Source organism: Sceloporus undulatus, chromosome 4 (genome assembly GCF_019175285.1).
Source record: "Sceloporus undulatus isolate JIND9_A2432 ecotype Alabama chromosome 4, SceUnd_v1.1, whole genome shotgun sequence".
NCBI classification, from domain to species: Eukaryota; Metazoa; Chordata; class Lepidosauria; order Squamata; family Phrynosomatidae; genus Sceloporus; species Sceloporus undulatus.
In genome coordinates this window covers 112,456,797-112,477,179 of record NC_056525.1, presented here as the reverse complement: position 1 = coordinate 112,477,179, position 20,383 = coordinate 112,456,797, and the positions used below count along the sequence as shown (strand labels likewise).

The 20,383-nt window shown below is 38.0% G+C and overlaps 1 protein-coding gene across 1 annotated transcript in view; it reads left to right on the top strand.

Annotated features, from left to right (window-relative positions):
- The window catches only part of COL11A1 (collagen type XI alpha 1 chain), a gene marked incomplete at its 5' end in the record, with an annotated part of 325,199 nt that overhangs the window by 171,340 nt on the left and 133,476 nt on the right, over window positions 1–20,383 (top strand). Inside the window, 9 exons of the mRNA XM_042464341.1 lie at window positions 60–113; window positions 206–250; window positions 3,273–3,326; window positions 4,245–4,352; window positions 9,435–9,488; window positions 15,892–15,945; window positions 19,202–19,246; window positions 19,420–19,473; window positions 19,580–19,624. Of these exons, the coding sequence (XP_042320275.1) occupies window positions 60–113; window positions 206–250; window positions 3,273–3,326; window positions 4,245–4,352; window positions 9,435–9,488; window positions 15,892–15,945; window positions 19,202–19,246; window positions 19,420–19,473; window positions 19,580–19,624 (513 nt within the window). The remainder of the gene's footprint in view (window positions 1–59; window positions 114–205; window positions 251–3,272; window positions 3,327–4,244; window positions 4,353–9,434; window positions 9,489–15,891; window positions 15,946–19,201; window positions 19,247–19,419; window positions 19,474–19,579; window positions 19,625–20,383) is intronic.

Genomic DNA, 20,383 nt, shown 5'->3' with positions numbered 1-20,383 from the left:
ACAGCTGTATAATTGTCTTTTATGACAACACAATCTAACTATAATCCAATTTGTTTTAGGGGCCTCCAGGTCCTCAAGGTCCAATTGGTTATCCTGGCCCTCGTGGAGTAAAGGTATGGACCTGCTTGCTCTTGTGTGTATTTGATATAAACTTTCTGTTAATTCTGTCAAATTCAACAAATTCTCTGTCTCTGTTTTCTAATAGGGTGCAGATGGTGTTCGTGGTTTAAAGGGTGGCAAAGGGGAAAAGGTAATTCTTTTATTATATTAAAATCATAGTTTATACATTCTTACAAAATGGGCTTACTCTTTAATGAAAATCAAGTGCTGTATGTACTGAACCACGGTATTGTATATAAAGAATAATACAGTCGTAACAATACATCTCCACATGAAGTTGTTAGGCATAAATAACTGTGTTTTCACTGTATAAAATAGTTCAGAAAAGTTTTCCAATCTAAGCTGAAATTCTATTCTACCAAAACAAGCAAGAATTTTTTTTTTAGTTTGGTTGGGGCATAGGCTGGATGCATAGTGGATAGTTGTGCAGGAAAAGCCAATGAGTAGGGTTCTTGTACCTGTCTTTTATAAACTTAAAGAAAATGACCATACAGGGCATGCTGTCTTCTCCAAACAAGGCTGGCATCAGTATTTCATAGATTTCTGTTACTAATTTGTAACTGAGAACAGTGTGAAGCAAAAGGAGAGGACACCCTAAACTCTAGGACCTAGAAAAATGAGGTACCCCCTGATTTTCTGCTGATAGGTGCACTATCAGAAATGGAACCTCAGATGCTACAGTTAGCCTGTCCATTTTGCTGCCTGGTGGAGGAACTGCAACTTTTCAGCCATCTGAAAATAGCACTTCCTGGATGAATGCCCAAGCTATCAGCCCAGTGATCCTTGGGAAGTTTCTCTAGCCCAAAAGTTGTTTTCCCCTCCCAAGTAGGCAAATTACATTGATTGACATCTGGCTGCAGTTAGTCCTGGATAATCCCTGGGAGCTAATGGAACATAACATAAACGTGCAGCATGTGAGAGTGGATGGCTACTTCTCACTAGGCTACTGATTCAAAAACCAGGATAGAGGTACAGTATATCACAAGAAGAGTTGTGCAAGGCTCCTGAGGTATTGTTCTAAGGATGTTTAAAGTGTTGGGAAGAAACTGGCTTGAGTTATTTCCCCAACTGTGTCCTCAACAAGCATAGTTCCTCTGGGCAACATTTGTTTGTTTGCTCAAATTTTTATATCCCTCCTTCTATTCAAAGTTCTCAGTGTAGAAAACCATAAAACAACATGATCAGTTTAAAACAATGTAAACGCTATAAATGGTTTTAGAAGGCTAATAATATATTAAAGAACAAACTGTTTAATAAATAAATAAAATAGTTTAAAATAATTAACAATTTAAAATCTTGCATATGTGGCTGTGTAAAACCTGTTACATGCCAAAGGATTTTGGAAACAAACAAGTTTATCCTGGGTGATGGAATGACAGTCTCATTGGTGCCAATCAAGCCTCTAACTGGGGTGCCACTCTTCATCCACACCTTTCAATGGCACATAGCTGTAATCGACAGCAACTGGGGCAGTAGCACTTCTGACCTCATAGGTACTGGATGCTTGCTCACTCGCAGACTACATCAGCCAAAGACCATCTGTTGGTGTCAAGTATGGAATTCCTGTAGTCCATGTTCTGCATTCATCAGTACATCCTTGTGAGAAATCTAGACTAGTATGTCTTTCCTGACATGGACATTTCATGTGTAGCTTTGAAAAAGTCCTCATGTCATCTTTTTAAGCACTATTGCCCAGAATATTCATGTCCAACTAGACTGCCTCCCACTATGTTTTTAGGATTATGCCTTAGCAACAACTAAATGGTTTATATGTTGGGTGCTCCCTTTGGATAAAAATTGTATGTTATTATGATGTCTGTTTTGCAGTGTTCATCACTGGAAGCACCTTTGACACTTAAGTCAGTCAGAAAAGGCTACTTCTTTTTTCTTTTCTCTTTTTTTCTTTCTTTTTTGGTTGCTGAGCAAGAACTTTTCTTTATTCCTGCCAAAAATTAGAAGTGCTTTCAGGTAGTGATGGAAAAGAAGACATTTCCAACTACAGGGGAATAAAAGATAGACAGCTCTTAAAAATTGGAGAAGCGCAGAGTTCTTGCTGTTTTCTTAACAATAGCTGGTACATACTGTCAGTCATTCATATTAGACTTTCTTGACTGACAGCACACAGTCTGGATTCTCTTTATAAATCAATGAGAAACATGTGGATATTGCAGTGCACTACTTTGTCTCAAGCTTTTCCAGGTCAAATAGAATTTATTTTGCTAGCCAGCTTGCAATAATCTTACTTGGATTTTCTAGGTAATTTGTGAGCCTCAGTTACTAGGATATGTTTGTCAATATATTTAGTAGCATTCTAGACTTCAGAAACTGTTAGCAAAACAGTACACTTGGACATGGCAGAAGCTCTCAGAGCTACTTTTTTCAACTTACCTGATATTCAGGAAGCAGTGCAATAGTATCCAAGGGTTTAACAGAAGACCTGTCTTAACATTCTCTGTATCTAATGCTTATGGAGCTACCAGCACCGTCTGAGTAGGGGTGGGGGGAAGGAAAAGGGGGTTCTTAACTCAAGACTGATCCCATTCCAAACTGGGATCAGTATTCTGGAGTTCAGACTTCATTTGAACTTGTCTCAGAGGGTTCTACACTGGGGAGGTTTTATTTTCCTCCCAATTCCTATCTTTTCTATTAGGATGATGTGATTGTCACAAAATAATATGACTGTGTTAATCAGCCTTTAATGACTAACTAGAATCTTTGGGATCATATCCTAGTTGACCTTTGAACATGTGTTGTCTTATGGAGAAACTGTCCCAGATTTTAAATTTGAAAATATAAGGAGGACATTTTAATACTGAAGAGTAATGGAGTAATGAAGAGTCTCTTAATGAATTAAGAAATGAATTTGCCTGTTGCCGTAAGCACCTTTCTCATTATTCATTCTCCCTTTGAAAGCTCAAAAGTAATTCAATTTAGTTGTTGCAATATGTTTTTTTTCCCTGATGGAAAAAACTGCCATACTAAAATTATTTGGCATGTTATGATCCAACTTTAGTAGTGTAAAATATTGTGACTTACAGCAAAATAGCTATGGTTGCTATACATATTATTCTCATGGATTCATTCACATTCTCTAATAATTTCCATTCTGTTTGCAGATTGAAATTTAACGTGTTTTTTTCCTCCTGTGTTAGGGTGAAGATGGTTTCCCTGGGTTTAAAGGTGATATGGGCCTTAAAGGTGACAGAGTAAGTCTCCCCTCCCTCCCTCCATCTATCACACACACATAATCTCTCTTTCAAGCTCAGTCCCCAAAAACCTATGGGAGTAAAAGACAGAATCAAATACAGAGCTTTACTGATGAAGAGAAAAGATTATACGGATGTCAGGAGGCTTTTTCCATTAGTGGATGGATTCAAGAAGGTCATGAAGCAGGCTTACAACCCAGCCACAAAGTGCTTCTTCCCATACAATGAATGGATGGATTCATTGGCATACATGGCTACAGGAAAAGTTAAAACATTCAGTATGATCACACCATTCCGGGGGGAAGGCAGGGGAAGACCTAACTTTACCCAGCTCATGTTCACATGGTTTCCATACAAACATGCACTTAAATCCCAAAGAGTATTTGCATAAGAAAAACCATTCCCCCACAAAAGTACATACACTGTCTGTTGTATGATGGACATTTTAGTATTGGAGGAAAATATTATCATGGATTGCCTTGAATACACTGTTATTTTTTATATAAATCATATTAATAAACCTGTCTCAGATTCACATACCTTTCTTAAACTATGTGCAAATATTATTTTAAGTTAAGCCAGGACTAAGCTTTGAACAATTGAAAGTTGAGCCTGAACATGGGTAATGTGGTAGTAAGGGAGGTGAAATAAATGTGGCACTTAAAATAAAGTGCATAAGATGAAACTTACCACAGCTGCTTCATACAGTAGCTCTGATTAGTTGGTGGTTGATATCTCTTTTGATACCCGTATCACATTTTGAAATGTTTCATTGAGAACTACTAGATACTTTATTTATTCAAAGTAAAGAAGGACAGATAATTTTGCCAGTCCCCTTTCTTTTGGTTGAATACACTGCACTTTAACAGAAACAGGTGGCTGATTTTACATGTTATATTCACAAAACTTTTTTTTAAGGGTGAAGTTGGTCCTTTAGGTCCTCGAGGAGAAGATGGCCCTGAAGGACCAAAAGGTCGTTCAGGCCCAACAGGAGACCCTGGTGGAGCTGGTCAAGCTGGAGAAAAGGTTAGTACATATGTACATATGGTATATATTTGTGGAATCATGAGGATTTTCTAATGCAGCACTCTATAATATGTCAGAAATTTTAAAAGCTACGTACAAAATGGATACCTATTCAGTTTTCAAATTCTATGTTGTCCAAATAGGGCTGTATGTTGAACATGTCTATACAGCATATGTGGATCACAGATATGCATTTGTCTGTCAGAACTAAACAGTTTATGAGAACTTGTATACTGTGTATAAAGCACCTCAATTTCTGTTTCACACCTGCATTGTGGCAGCTGCCACATGCATAGGGGATGTGAACCGGGAAATCTCTAGTTTCACATTTTATTTTATCCATGGACTCAGATCCACTGTCTTAAGGTGTATCCAAACTGATTAAAAATACCAAAAAAATCCTAGATTCTGTTTCTGTTCTTTCTGGTTTTATTTTGGAGATCCATACACATTTGTTTTTCCCCAGACATTGTTTTATCTCAGTTTATTTTAACCCAACATAACATTGGAAAGAACAGGAAAAAAGATGGGACTTTTAAATCATTCTGTATGCATCATCAGTCTCTTGCCCTAATGCATGCAAAAAGGGGTAACATTGCTATCATACATTATGATGACATTGCTGATGATGATATTTCATGAAAACAAAAGAAACAAAAACAGGGAAAAGGGACAGAGGAGCTATTCTTACCATATAGCCATGTCCTAGTATACCGAATTGCAGATTTCAAAGTGAGAACCTTCCCTTGTCTGTCTGGTTGAACAGACTGGCAAAAAGAGCCGGCTTCAAAGTGGCATGGGGGGTGTCTTTTTTCTTCTTGTTTTGGGAGCCCAGCTGATTGGACCTGTGCCAGAAGGGCAAGCTTAAGGGAGGCAAGTTGAGCTAAGCAATGAGAGCCAGCTCCTTGCATGCCAAAACTCATCAAGGACTTCAAATCCCATCTCTGTGTGAGTAGCTTAGGAAATGTGTTAGCTAGTGTGTCTAGGCGTTTGTTAAGTTTATCTTTTGGCTTGCCTAAAATGAACATCTATGCATTCTGTACCTGCAGGGCAAGGAGGCCTTGCATGAATGATACCTTATTGCTCTATTCTGTCTACATAGAATAAATACCTTCTTTAAAAGTATCTGCTCTCTCTGTACTCCTATACATGCACCTTAGCTCAGTTACTGCTTGCTCAGGTTAGCAAGGAAAGGAACAAGTCCTTAGCAAGTCCCAGTGTGTGCTAAGGGAAGTTCATTGGAGATTCACTGGGTGGTGGCAGCTTGACTAGAGGACTCAGGGGGTCTCATTCAGCTCAGCAGGGAGCGGGAACAGAGACTCAGGAGACTCTAGGGGAAATTAAAGGGATCCACTGGGTCTAAGGGCCAAGAACAGGGTGGCTGTTTGGCTGCTTGGACCCCAGGGATCATCACATCTTCAGATGATTATCTTTCTATGATTGTCAGTGTTCCTCTGAGGAAGAATAGTTGATGAACTGGAATGTTTAAAAGAGAAGGAAAGTGCTGTTTATTATTTGATGCTAGTGACCTTTACAAGCATTCATAAAAATACCTTAAAAGTCACATCACTCATTCCAGAAGGTGTTCCTTTCAGCTTCACTTAACTTTTGGGAGCTATGTTGGAATTAATGGTCTCCACAATGTTGCAAGACATCTTGCCAGCTGTTAACAAGGTCATGCATCAAGAAAGCCAATATTATAATTATGAATGGATGAAGGCATAATTGGAATGTCATGAATGAACTCAAATTAAATTTCAATTCCATTAAAACTAGGATAAATGAGCATCAGATCTGCTCTTCCTCCCAAAATTTTTTTTAGATAAATTCCTATTCATCTTCTTAAGTCTGGGAATATAGTATAGCAATATTATGACTAGTGAATTGGATTCATAGAAATATGAATGAAAGGAAAAAACTGCTATTTCAATAACTATTTTCTTAAAACTGTAATAAATAGATTCTATAGCAGTGTTCTTTTTACTTTTACAATTGTTTGTGGTGGAGCGTTGCAAGGTCATCTGTCATTCTATTTATTAATCTGTTGTTGTTGTTGAATGCCTTAAAGTTGTGTCCGATGTACACTGACTCAAAGACAATCCTTTCACAGGATTTCTTGTGCCATTGCACAAGCCCAAGGTCACCAAATGGGTTTCTATGGCTGAAGAAGCCCAGAACCCTTCTACAACACTCAAACCACTGCATCACACTGACTCTCTCACTATGTACCACTTAAATTATCCATGTGATTTACATAAAGCATGAAATTCAACATGGAAAAATAATACAAAGCAAATTCAAAAAAATGATGGGTTGAATACATAGCTTATCCATGTTCACAAGAGCCAGAAGGCTAGTTTTGGATCCAACCCATATTTTTAACTGATTTACTAAATCAGAACATAAATATTTAACATATAAATATTTTAAAATAGAGAAAAATAAGTTTTTATCTATTATCTCAAAAGAGACACAAAATGAATGGATCCCAAGGTGTTATCCCATACTAAACGTCAGGAACTATAACATTTATAACAACATTTTCAGCAGCAACATATCTATTTTTTCTCGCTTTCTTCTTTTTATCTCTGTATATGTAGTTCTACCATTTTGGCCTTCCTCTTTCACCTTTAAAAAAATGTTGTCTCAGTAACCTGAGTGTAATAATTTTTAAAGTGCAGATTTAAAATCTTATAATCCTTTCTAAAGCCAAAGGTTAGAGGTAATGCTGCAAGAAATTATCATAATTTTTTTTATAAATCATCATCGTAAATGGGGAAATTCACTTTGGTTACATAGGCATGCAGTTCCTGATTTCCTGTCCCCATTTCTATTCAGTTGGGATAGTATATAATGTCTTGTATTGGATCAGACGAGTAAATGGTCATAACTGTGTGTGGAATCCAGTTTGTGTCCTGGAGGTATAGTTTTAGACCCAAAGCCTACATTTTATTAGTTTTAATCTTTATTATTTCTTTCCTGTAGGTCTGATAGATGTAGCCTTATATACTAGGATGAAATTCCCTAACTGGTTTTATTTTGGCAAATCATGTCTAGCTCTATCAGTCCTTTAATAAGCATAAAGTAGACCCAGTAGCTAGAATGTTTGCAAAATGAACATTTCAGTACAGAAGAGGGAATTGTAAGCAGGTGACATTTCCTGCTTCCCTACAGTACCATAGTTTTCTCATATGTGTGTGTGTGTACAGTCGGCCCTTCTTATACATGGATTTTTTATACACGGATTCAAGCATACACGGTTTGAAAAATGTTCAAATAAAGTATAAATTTCAAATATCAAACCTTGATTTTCCATTTTTTATAAGGGACACCATTTTGCTATGTCATTATATTTAATGGGACTTGAGCATATACGGATTTTGTTATACATGAGGGATCTTGGAACCAAACCCCAGTGTATAACAAGGGTCCACTGGATGTGTGTTATTAATTTTAATATGGACAGTCAAATTCACAACCAAAGTAATAAACATTCAGGAGAGAAAAGAAGAAGATGAAGAAATAGAAAAGGAAAAAGATACATCCATATTTGTATACAGTCCTCCCTCCATTTTTGTGGAGTTCGAGTCCACAGTCTCAGTCCTTCATGGACCGGCAAGCTGGGAGAGTTAAAATGGTGCACGCAGGAGCGTGTGGCCATTCTGGCCATTGGGACTTGAATATGTGCAAATTTCCATTTTATGGGGGAGAGGCGTCCCGGAATGGATTCCCTCATGAAAATGGAGGGACTGTATGTTTATCTAAGTGTATACTAACACTAAACTAAAGCCACTATGTTTTAGTATTCTACATAGCGCATAGACTAAAACAGTAAACACACACTGAGTAATACACTAAACGCTACATAAAACACATGCCTGTGCGTTGACAGATACTCCAGTGCTTAAAAAACAAAAAAAGAACATCCTATGACAATACTTTGTAAACTTGGTGATAATAGACGTAACTAGAATGCACATACCTTGCTAGCATGTTAACGTCATGTTGACACACCTTTAGTCACAGTTGGCTGCATGATAATGCAGTCAATTCAGAAGGAGGAGCATTTTCTAGTGAAAGAAGTGCTGCAGATACCTTTATTCACTTCAGGTGCCAAAAGGAGGCCTCCATTTTATAGGGTACAAAAGTGTTCAGGACTACTTCACAAAGACACAAATTTCAGCACCATAATTGAAACAGCAGAATTTTATTTTATGTGTATTGCTGTTTCCTGGATGCTCAGTAACTTTGGCTTAGGACAAACCATCTTAAAAAGAAACCGAACATGCTTACGGTTGCCAGAACTCAGATTCCCCAGTTTTGGTTTGATTTATTGCTGCAGTTTGTAAAACTCATCAAGAAAACTTGGTGTTTACTTTGTTAGCTTCCTCCTTCCATCCCAATTCTTGTGGATCCAGCGCTCATCTTCCACTCTGTTCTGCATTCACCTTTTGGCTAGAAGAAAGTAGGCTACATTAAATGTTCCTTATCACATCTCCCCTAAGGAAAAAAGAATCAACTACTCATCTCACCTTTTTTGGAGAACAGCCCTTTTAGCTAATATTTCTCTCCTAGTTTTCAAAGAGGAAAATCTCTCTCTCTCTCTCTCTCTCTCTCTCTCTCTCTCTCTGTGTGTGTGTGTGTGTGTGTGTGTGTGTTTTACAGTTAACATTTAATAGATAATGCTTAATTATACCACCAGAGGCTGAACCTAGGTCTCAGGGTTTGACCTGGAAATGTCAAGGCCTGAGACAATCCTGAACAGGGTAATGTAGTCATAACAGAATCATCTGTGTATGTTACACACATGCATTTCTTTTGTCCTTCTGTTATCTGCATTGTTCAAATGGGTTTCACAGGTTTCTGGAACTAGAAAATCTATAAACCAGTTAAACAGAGGTGAGAAGGTGATAAGTATACCTACAAAGAAGGATAGCTCTTTGAATCCAGGTCTACATTAATAAACTATGTAATTGCTCATTCTTTAGGAATGAATGGGAATTGTAACTTGGCTACCATGTAACTTGAAGGAATTGTAACTTGCCTACCATTACTCAAATGACAATTTTCCTTTTATTACAGGGCAAGCTTGGTGTTCCAGGATTGCCAGGATATCCAGGAAGACAAGGCCCAAAGGTAAATTCATTCTCTAGATGTACACTATTGGAAAACAGATTTGTTAAATGGGGCATTAAAAAGGTTGGTTTTTAGTTGTGTGGAGTATCAGTTTTAAGCAAGCACTAAACATCCATATTCAGTTATTTTATATCTATAATGATGTCCACATGTTGCATAAATAATCCAGTTTGATTAAGTTCCTCCACCCTAATCATGCTCATGTTAAAGTTTATGTTACCATCCATACAGTTATGATCCCCTGTTTTGAGTTCCTATGTTGGGAAAGAGGCAGGATATAAGTAAATAAAACAAATAAAATAAATAAATGATGGGATATGGTGTTTTCCCATTTTGAATTACGGTGACTGTATAAATTGGGGTGGACAACCTTTGCAGGTCTTGGCCACAGTTCCACCGCAGTATCCACTGCAGCCACACCAAACTGGGTGGCCTCTTCCATTTTTGATCTGAGGACTTATATGATTAAAGAGTTACTTTTGTGAAAGGGCCTGCAGTCCCACAGTGTGTAAAATCTGCACACTGTGTCTGGGAGATCTCACCAAAACACCTTTTTTTTCTGGTAAGAAAAAAATAGTTTTAAAAATTCTGCCCCAGAGGCACATCATGGGAGGTCTTATGCAGGCTTGAAGGCCACATAAATGGCCTTGATAGGCCTCACTTTGTACACCTTGATATAAATGGATAACAAACAGTGTGATGGTGGTAGTTAGTATTGTAAACATTGACTGTGTTTGCTCATAAAAATCATTCATCCATAAGGTATTCAAACAACATGATAACGATTTCTGTATCTGGGCCAACACTTGTAAATTAATACCAGTAGTATTTCTGTTCTGTTTTATAGTATTATGATTCATTGGGCCTCTTAATTGTTTGTAAGTTTGTATAAGTTACAAATCTGGAAAAGGAAAGCATAGGTTAAAAAAGGTGGGGGATCTCTATCCCTCTGAAGTGTTATCTGTATGCAAAGCACATTGACTTCTGTAGGGATTAATCCCATTAGAACTATAAAAAGGAAAGAAAAATGAGTGTAAAATCTGTGTCCTGAGAAAGAAGAGTTTTTATGCTGGATCTTACCACACTACTGCAGTTCTGATCTGTGCTCATGCCATCACAATTGGAAGTCATCCCCATGTAAAAGGGTAAAAGATTTATATGATCTGAAGAGAAGGCAAAGATGGAACACATATATGAAAAACCCCTAAACCAGAATGCACAGTCTAAATTTTCAGTGCTGACCGAGTAAGACATAGGTGTGCAAAGTTAGGCCTATGGCCAGGACCCCTGCGGTAATTTAATTTTGTAAAAAGGCTTTTTTCTGCATCTAAGGTGTGTGTGTGTGTGTGTGTGTGTGTGTGTGTGTGTGTGTGTTAAAAGCATGGAAGATACTACCCCACATCTACTAAAGGGTATTGCAGGGGAAAGTGACAGAAATTTGGTCCTCCGTGTTTCCCTGGGGTAATAATGTACCCTCTTAACCAACAAAAATTTCTCATTCCTGCCATGAGCATAATATAACAGGAACCTAGAAGTTCAATCACAATATACTGTACTGTAATCCTGGGATAGAAGTGATAGACAGTCAGTCCAGATATTTATGTTTTCACCAGGTTAAATGCTCCAGGAGTGACTTCCAAAAGCATGATTTAATGCTTGGATCCTCTATGTATTTTTGGATTTGTCGCTGATCAGTTAACTCTGTAAGAATGTTGTTACTGATTTTGTTGCACAAGTCTCCAGGACATTCTACATTAATTTTGTGGTAATGAATGGGAGGATCTGAAAGATAGTTTCATTTGAGTTTTAGACCTTGGTGAGTGGAAACCTTAACCATGGTTCATCCAGTGGGGGGAGGGAAAAATATACTTCGGGGGGGGGGGAAGGTTGCAGAAACATGCCTTTAGACTTTTGATGAGCTAACTGCCATTAAAAGGAAGCCCTGGTGGCGCAGTGGTTAAATGCCTGTACTGCAGCCATTTACTCAAGACCACAAGGTTGCGAGTTCAAGACCGGCAAAAGGGCCCAAGCTCGACTCAGGCTTGCATCCTTCCGAGGTCACTAAAATGAGTACCCAGACTGTTGGGGGCTAATTAGCTTACTTGAAGATTAGCTTACTTGCTGTTCACCGCTATGATCTCTGGAATAGCGGTATATACATAAAATAAATTATTATTATTAATTATTATCTAGAATAGCACAGAAAATGTATGGCATTTCTCTTATCCTGCTCTTTTCCCATGATCATAATTGCTTGTCCTTTTCAAATAACCATAGAACTATCTGCTGGAATCTCCATCTTGAACCACTATCTGGTTTGATGCTTGTGTATGTGATATGTGTTCTAAATCATAGCATGAAAGTTACCATAGTCAGTGGCTTTTAAACTAAATTATTAGTTATTTTTGGAAAGTTTTAAATAAAAAGATAACATTAAGCTCTTTAAAATCTCTAGAAGCCCATGTTTATTATGGAACTTGTTTCATTTTCTATGGGTGAACTTTTTGTCCTTTTTTAAGGAAGCAATCTGTATTAATGTGATATACTGTTACTGCTGTGGAAAATATTCATCAAGAATATTCATCTTCAGAAGTAGGGCTTTGATGCACCTGCCTTTTAACCTAAACGTCTGAGATTTCTGTATTCTTTTTTTGTCTGTCGTTGCTTCAAAACTCTCTGGCAATTTCTTAAGATCAAAGAGATCTTCCATTATTCAAAGTATGAACAGAAACGACATACTTCAAAGAAAATCTGTGGCCTCCACCCCCCACCCCCTGGAAACAGAAGTGTCAGTGTGAATTTTATTAAGCTAAACCTTCATTATGTTAAAACATAAATTGGTCTGCGGGCATTGTTCATGGCTTAATGTTTTCTAGAGGTTTTAAAATGTTGAAAACTCTTGAAAAGTTTATGGCCGCTATAGGATATTGCAAGCTGCAGGTTCTGTGCTGTGATCTTGTGTATGGTTTTAACAGTCCTATGGTCTTTCTGTGTTGATTAGCAGCCATACCAGGTCCTTTTTCGTGTTACCTAATGCAATTATTTGCTCCCACAGCAAAAGAGAAAATGTTAGCAATAGAAACAGAAGCAGACAGCCATTCCCTACATTCCTCTGGCTATTCTGCTGACCGTACTAGCTGTACAAGAAGCTTTTGGGGCCAACAGAATGGGGCAGTCACTTTGTGAGCAGAAAGGATAGCAAATGTTCAGCTATTTAATTGATTATTCTAGTATTTTCAAGGTCAGAAATGGGAAGAGGTGGTTCTAGGATTTTCTGCTTGCTGTCCCAAAACATTATGCACCTTTCAATACTATGCACCTTGACCTGCAGCCTCAAGCAAAAAGAAAATGTCTTAGACTAACTTTGAACATTATAGTTAGACAGTATCAGTATCAATGTACCACTTTATCGGTGTTTTTGCATTTTGCTCTTCTAGTTTTTGACTTCAGTTCCCCAAAGCTACAGCCAGTTCAGCTAGTGGCCAGTTATTCTTGGAATTGAAGTCAAAACATCTGGAGGATCAAAATGAAGAACCACTGACACATACAATACCCCCTCCTTTTTACTTATTCTTGTAGGCCACTTTGTGGTTTGACACCCCTTATACTGCATATCTTCCTCTAGAATCAGGAGTAAGAAACATATGATTTGTGGACTGCATGCACTGAGAACACAGTTTTAAAGACCTAACGACTGTTCGTGTGCCTGTTTTCACTTCACTTACACTGCAGTGGAAAAAATAGATGTTGGTGGTGGTTGTTTCAGCCCGAAAATAGACTGTAGAACTCCTGATATTTCGGATGAGAAGGAGCAAAGGCATTTCTTTAATCCTGCTCTTTTCCCATGATCATAATTGCTTGTCCTTTTCAAATAACATCGAGTATCTAATATCTAAGAGACAACAGACCTCCTCCCAAATATTTATTTGCTAGTGTCACAGGATTTTTAAGCATCCCTCAAAGAGATAGCTATGTTAGCCCACTTTGGTGTAAAAAAAGTGCATGAAGGAATCTAGTAGGCTAATTAGTAAGGAGTTATTTCTAGGAAGCTTTTGTGAGTTCAGTCAACTCTGGCAGTTGCATGGAGTGGGGCCTCTCTGGACAAATGTATATGCAGTTGAAGTGGGCAAGTGTGAAAAACAATGGAAATGCAAAATTTGTTTTAGTAGTCATGAGCATCAGTTTAACAAGGTTATAAAGAGTAGTTAAAAGGACATGTTTTGCCTACAGTCTCAGATAAGCAAGTAAACATTTGTATGTGTTTCTGCGGACTTGCCATCTATGGATTTAAGCATCTGTGGATAGCAAGCTCACGTTGTCCCCAATGGTGGCATGTTCATGTGGCCATGCTGCCATTAGGAACAGTCCCCTGTAGTGGTGCATGCATGCGGCTGTGCCATCCTTAGAAACAACTGGACTTCACTTGAAGTCCTGTTTTCCTTAATGGCAGCACAACTATCTGCACGCACCACCATTGGAGGCAACAGGGCTTTAGCAGCCACGGCTTTTGGTATCCATGGAGGGGGGGTGTGTCCGGAACAGATCCCTTCATAGATACCAAGGTCACACTGTACTGTATAGTGGAGGAAAATCCTTACTTTACCAATACACAAGATAACTGGATTCCCCTATGCATATATTTGTCATTACTATTGGAAATGATTTACTAGTGTGTGAGAAAAGGGCTTTCCTCTCCTATTGTGCTATTGACCACTATTGTCAGTACTGCTTTACCAAAGAATGAGACATGCACTTTCATCTCATTCACACAGAGACAGATACACACACACACATATACCTATTTGTAAATGAATATGTATGCAGAACCTGTCTCCCACTTTTAAAAATTGGCTCTTTATTAATGTCTACTAGAAATTCACAGGTTATTCAGTATAGTTTTGCAAAGCTAGAGAACTTATTTGCCTTCGATTTTTCTTCCATTTGTATTTAAACAATTATTATTATAACAGTTATAAAACACCTTTGTTGCTCCAGGAAAAAATGAGTAATCATTGTGGTGTCTCTTAGGGAGCCTTTGGATGATATATCTAGCACTTACACACTGTGAGACCTAAGTAAATATATCCTATGATTTTAATCTCCAGTGTCTGGAAAGTAAATTGGATCTAACATTTGGGCCTTTCCATTCACTGGTCTTCCCTATATCAAATCTGCACAATGACAAACTATGTCTATACTACAGAAAATCACAGTGAAAAAATCAGAAACAGAGAAAAAGTAATGAGATTTCTAGTAATCATTACAGGAAATGCATAGCCAGGACTGGGATGGTTTACTGTGTACCACCTATAGCCTTGTGACAAGCAGAACCAGCCTTGGCATTTGGCAGTATAAGGCTGCTGCTTCAAGTGGAAGATGCTGAGATACAGGAGGAAGATGGTAAAGGTGGTGGCAGTTGGTGGCTCCAATTCAGTGAAGCTGTGAGTCCAGGTTTTACTTTGAAAATTAAAGTGCTGTGTTATTGACAATAGCTACTTTTAGCCTCTTGGGTACCTTCTTCAAGTGCAGAATAATACCAAGAACAGATTATTTGTCACAATGACATAGGGTACACAGGAAGAAAGCTTCACCGTTGGGCTTGCTTTTTGTAGTGATGTTATTGTGTTATTTGTTTTAAAAGCACTTTTTTGGGGCACTGATTGCTCTCTGTTGTCCAGATTGTGAGGTTGGATGATGAAATATTTATGCTATCTATGGATTTGGTCTGTGGCTGTTTTTCCATGGATTGGCTGTACTGATGTGACTTAAGATTTAGATGTATGTATTAAAATTATACCACTGTTGATGTTTTTAATGCATTCCGGACTTGAAGAATTATGGTAAGCTACCAAGACACTAGCTGCAAATAATGATTTTCATATTGATTTCATGTTGTCCCATCAGATTAACAATACAACATATTGCAATACACTTTGTAGAACATACATGTACCTTGGTGGCTGTGCATATGCTTTGCATGCATAAGGTCCTGGGTTCAATCCTTGCCATCTCCAGGTAAAGCTGTAAAATAGCCCTCACTGGAAACTCTGAAAGTTTCTACCAGTCAAAATAAATTGTGTGGAGCTAGATGGAATAATCATCTGACTAAGTAGAAGGATCCTCCTTGTGTTTTTATGTTCTACCTTTCTTATAAAACTGCCAATCTTAAATACTGCCACATGGTGCTGTAGTTGTCATGTGGTCACTGATATTTCCCAGCTAACCATGTCTTTCCATGTACAGCCACTGGTGCAGTAAAAATATTTTGCAATTGGATTGATAGTTAATAACTCCATAAAACCTGTGAACATGCCTGTTATAATATGCAGCAAATAAATTATATATCGGATGTTATCCAGATACCTTTCAGTATAATCTCTATATTTATTTGTTTTTTCTACAGGGCTCTACAGGATTCCCTGGATTCCCAGGTGCCAATGGAGAGAAAGGTGCAAGGGTATGATATATATTTTATATTTTGTTCGTGAATATGAAGAATACATTGCTAGTTGAATTCAAAAGATGGACAAGTTGAGCAGAATGTTACTTCACAGTGATCTAAATCCAACATGACTCTGCAGACCTTCTTTTTTATATCCTCCTTCATGAAGCCATTAAAGCTGCCTGAAACTGAGGTTCTTTGGGTTTCCTAGTTTGTTGTGGCAGGTTTGGGATCGCATAAGGGGCTGCTGTGGGAAGGGGAAATCATCTCTCTTTCACTGCATTACAGGAAAGAAGGGCTACACATTCTCCCACATTTGTTTCATTGACAATAATTATCATCCCATATCCCACCACTTCCTGTTTGGACAATCCATATGGTTAGTACAGTGGCACATCTTTGGAAGTAACAATAGTGGTGATGTATCTGTAATGGTAAGTCCATGCTCCAGTGACCCAATGATGAATAGGTACCTGTGGGCCAGTCTATTCCTTAGTTGTAAAAAGAGTGAAGGAGACACATCTTTTCAGAGGATGTGTGCTGAGCATAATTTCATGATGTAAACCAGCCTTTGAAAGGCAGTACAGAAGTATTTCCAGTAAATCAGCAAGTAAACAACTGAGGAAGTAAAGAAGGGATACTTGGGATCCTTTGTGCTGGATAGGATGGTATCACCTTTTCTGACAAGCATCTAGTGTGTATATTTGATAAGAAAATGAAGGAGGAGGAGGAGGAGGAGGGCGAGAAGGAGGAGGAGGTTGTAGTTAACAGCTGCCAGTTCTTCCCATATCCTGTGAATCTTCAACAAAGCCAGCAGTTTATCCTCAAGGGGATTCCTCTTGAATCTTTTATATACTCTAATTTACCAGCACTCTTTTATTTAACACACATACACACACAGAGTGTTCAGCTGAACAGGCAAAAATACAGTGAGTATGAAAAAAGATACATATTTAAATGGTTGTTAAAAGTCAAGATGGAACTGCTTTGTTTATATGGAGCTGGTGGGTGAAATATATAATGCAGAGTCTGCAAGCGCTAGAAGGTCACTGCATCAGTATCCATAAAGCTCAACTGGATGTGGCTGATCACTTGCAGGAGAAATAAGATGAAGTTATCAAAGGGGAAAAAAGATGACTTGAAAATTGTACTTGATGGCAGCTTAGTGTGCCATTAAGTAAAACTGAAGTAATGTATATCATTACTTTGCCCTCCACTCCATTTTATTTAACTCAAAAGCAGGCCTACAGATTCACCACTTCAGATATGAAATTAATATGAGGTCATTGTATTTTCAGCATCCTTGCAAGGTTCTTAACTGTGCTCATTTTCTCCAAGAATGGTTTTAGCTGAGTTTCATGCATGATTTTTTTTAAAAAAAAAAAACAACCCTGGAATTGCAAAGTGAAGTCCAGACCATCTTTTCATTTAATGAAAACTCCTCATTCTTCAGGAAAAAAAAGACTCCCAAAGCATCTCACACAAGATCAGCAAAAACAAGACAGTCCCTGACCACAAGCTTCCAGTATTAAAAATTTAACACAAAAGGAAAAAAAGAATTGTGGAGGGAAAAGAAAAACAAGTAATTAGCATTCTTCCCCTGCCACCATCAATTTAGAGAAGAAGCATAAAGCTTTTGCAGATAGACTGCAATCTGGCCCATAGGATTTGTCTGAGCTCCACGGAAATAAACATACATCAAGCACCCTGGTAATATGTACTGTACATACAGGTTGAGTCTTCCTTATCCAAAACTCCAAAATCTGACATTCTTCAAATTTTGGAGATTTGGAAATTCTCCAAAATTTTACACATGGATCGTCCAGTGACATCTTTGCTTTCTGGTGGTTCAGTGTAAACAGACTTTGTTTCTTGCACAAATTTATTAAGAATTTTGTGTATAAGGTATATAAAAACATAAATGAGTTTCAGATTTAGACTTGGGGCTCATGTCCAAGATAGAAATCATATCGCTATGTATATGCAAATATTCCTAAATAAATAAATATCCAAAATCCAAAACATTTCTGGTCCCAAGCATTTCAGATAAGGATGATTCAACCTGTATATAGCCAGATGTGACTTACTGACACATGCGATCCTTCACCACTGTTCACACATTCTCAACTATAAACTGGCAAACTGCTCTTCTTGAATAACAGTGATTACTTCCCAATTGCTTGAACAGAGCATTTTTTGATCTTGAAGACAATTTAAAAGTGCCTCGCAAATGCCTGCTCTGTAGCATATCTGCATATTTGCTAGTAACAAGTAGCAGATTAGAATGGGAGGAAATGTGTGTGTGGGAACCTAAAGAGAGGTTCAGGGAAGCACAAGAAAACAAAGTGCTGCTCTATCCTTTCAGAGTTCAGAGGCAAAGGGTGAACCTTCAGAAAGACAGAAAGTTTGGAAAGACAAAGGGTGAACCTTCACTTTACAAACAAGGACCATATATCCCTTCTGGGAGAGGAAGGAAAGAAAGCTGAAATAATGTAGAATGTGGAATAACTAGTCAGTCAGGAATATTTTGATTTATATTTGGGACAGTTGCCAGAAAAGCAAGAAACAATGTCACTCCCCCCATAGAACATTCATGGAAACATGACTGATATTGTAAAATATGTCTATGTGCATTTTAGAAATAAATATATGTAGTGTTTTCTGAACATTTTTTCCTTTCTCTTCTGGAACTTATCACAAGCCCAGAAATGTATGGATTTCTGATTACAAATTGTGTCTATTTCCGTGCTCGTTCTAGGAGGGGCAAGTTGGGTCCAAAACATGCTAAGTTGTATTAAAGGCATTTGAAAGAAGAGATGGTTCATGAGAGAAGGGAGTGACATTGATCCCTTGTTTCTTCTCCCCCAAGTCAAGCTCATTTTTAATCTTCCTGATCTGAGTGAGAGACAATAGTAGGGGGAGAGATAGCTAGATAGAGAGCTTGCAGGGAGATATTGGAAGGTAGTAGAAGGCTTCATTATTTCCCATGTCTGTCTTCTGAAAATGCACATTGCTCCCTCATTAGCATTATGAAACAACTGTGGCCTGAGAATTCTTAAATTTCTCCATATAATATGGAGAAAAGTGATAAATATTTGAATAAGCTGTTTATCAAAACTTGAATGCAAAGCAGGTAGTCAGATATGGCATATAGCTTTTGATCCTAGCAGGCTTCTGTGCTGCCCTTTTGAAGCAGCAAAATCTTCTCAAGGGGGGAAAAGCACGCACACACCAAATGCTATGATTAATTTGAGTGAACTTTCTTTTCCAGGGCTTGCATGGCAAACCAGGCCCAAGGGGACAACGAGGACCAACAGTATGTATTATGCATTTTCCCCATCACCCTGCTTAATGTTATCATATGCAATTCTGTATCAATTGCTAGTTGTGTAGTATTTGAAAAGGTGTCTATTTTTTTATGCTTGTAACACGCAACAAATGCAATGAATGATGAGCATAATCATTTGCATATCTTCTATCACTCAACAGGGACCACGTGGATCAAGAGGTCCAAGAGGCCCAACTGGAAAACCTGGTCCAAAGGTAATTTGGCCAGAATCTAAGAATCAGTTTCACTGGCAATTTTACTGGTACTCTTCCTTCTAATGAAAACAAACATTTAATCTTTGAATAAATTGATATTTTCCAGGGCACTGCTGGCAACGATGGACCGCCTGGCCCACCAGGTGAAAGGGTATGCAAATAGCAGTTTATATTTCATGTTGATCTTATGTTCATATCCCATCTAGTTTGTAAACCTTTCATACCCAGCCTTCTGTGGTTGTAATAGTAACTGCACAGAAGCGAGCATGGTGCAAAAACCAGGGATTTTTTTTTTTCATTCAAACTAGAAATGTGTTTGCGTATAAGACTGGATGCTAGGATCCTAATAAAGACTGATCTTTACTGCTTCAGAGTAGTATAGCTGTGCATTTTAATTAGTTCATTTATTTGATTAACCTCCTCTTCAATTTTCCAGTTTATGAAACTTCATTTCATTTTGCATATGTTTAACTTAAAATGTAGGTGAGGTAACAAAACCTTAAAATGGGATTTTCTAGTTTATGGTTGGGGAAAGTGCACCCATGGCTGCGTGCAACTCCTAGCCCCCATTTTGTAGCACCTAAAAAAACCAAAAACTACAAAGCCCCCAATCCCACAAACCCACATCACATGGAGAAAAATAAGGTATTTTGGCACACTTAGGCTGGAACATACTGAAAGGGTGGAAAATTTGTCTCCTCCTCCCTCTCCCCATTACCACCACCATCACTGTGGTGGTGAATAGTATGACTGTGAATAGTATGGACTGTTGATGTACTAAGCCTCAATCTGATGTACACATACCTAGATCTGTGATATACTGCACCCAATGGGACTGATGTCTCCATCAATATGCATAGGAGTTTCACTGCTCAGCTGTTAAATTTGCATATGAGACAACAGAATGGGG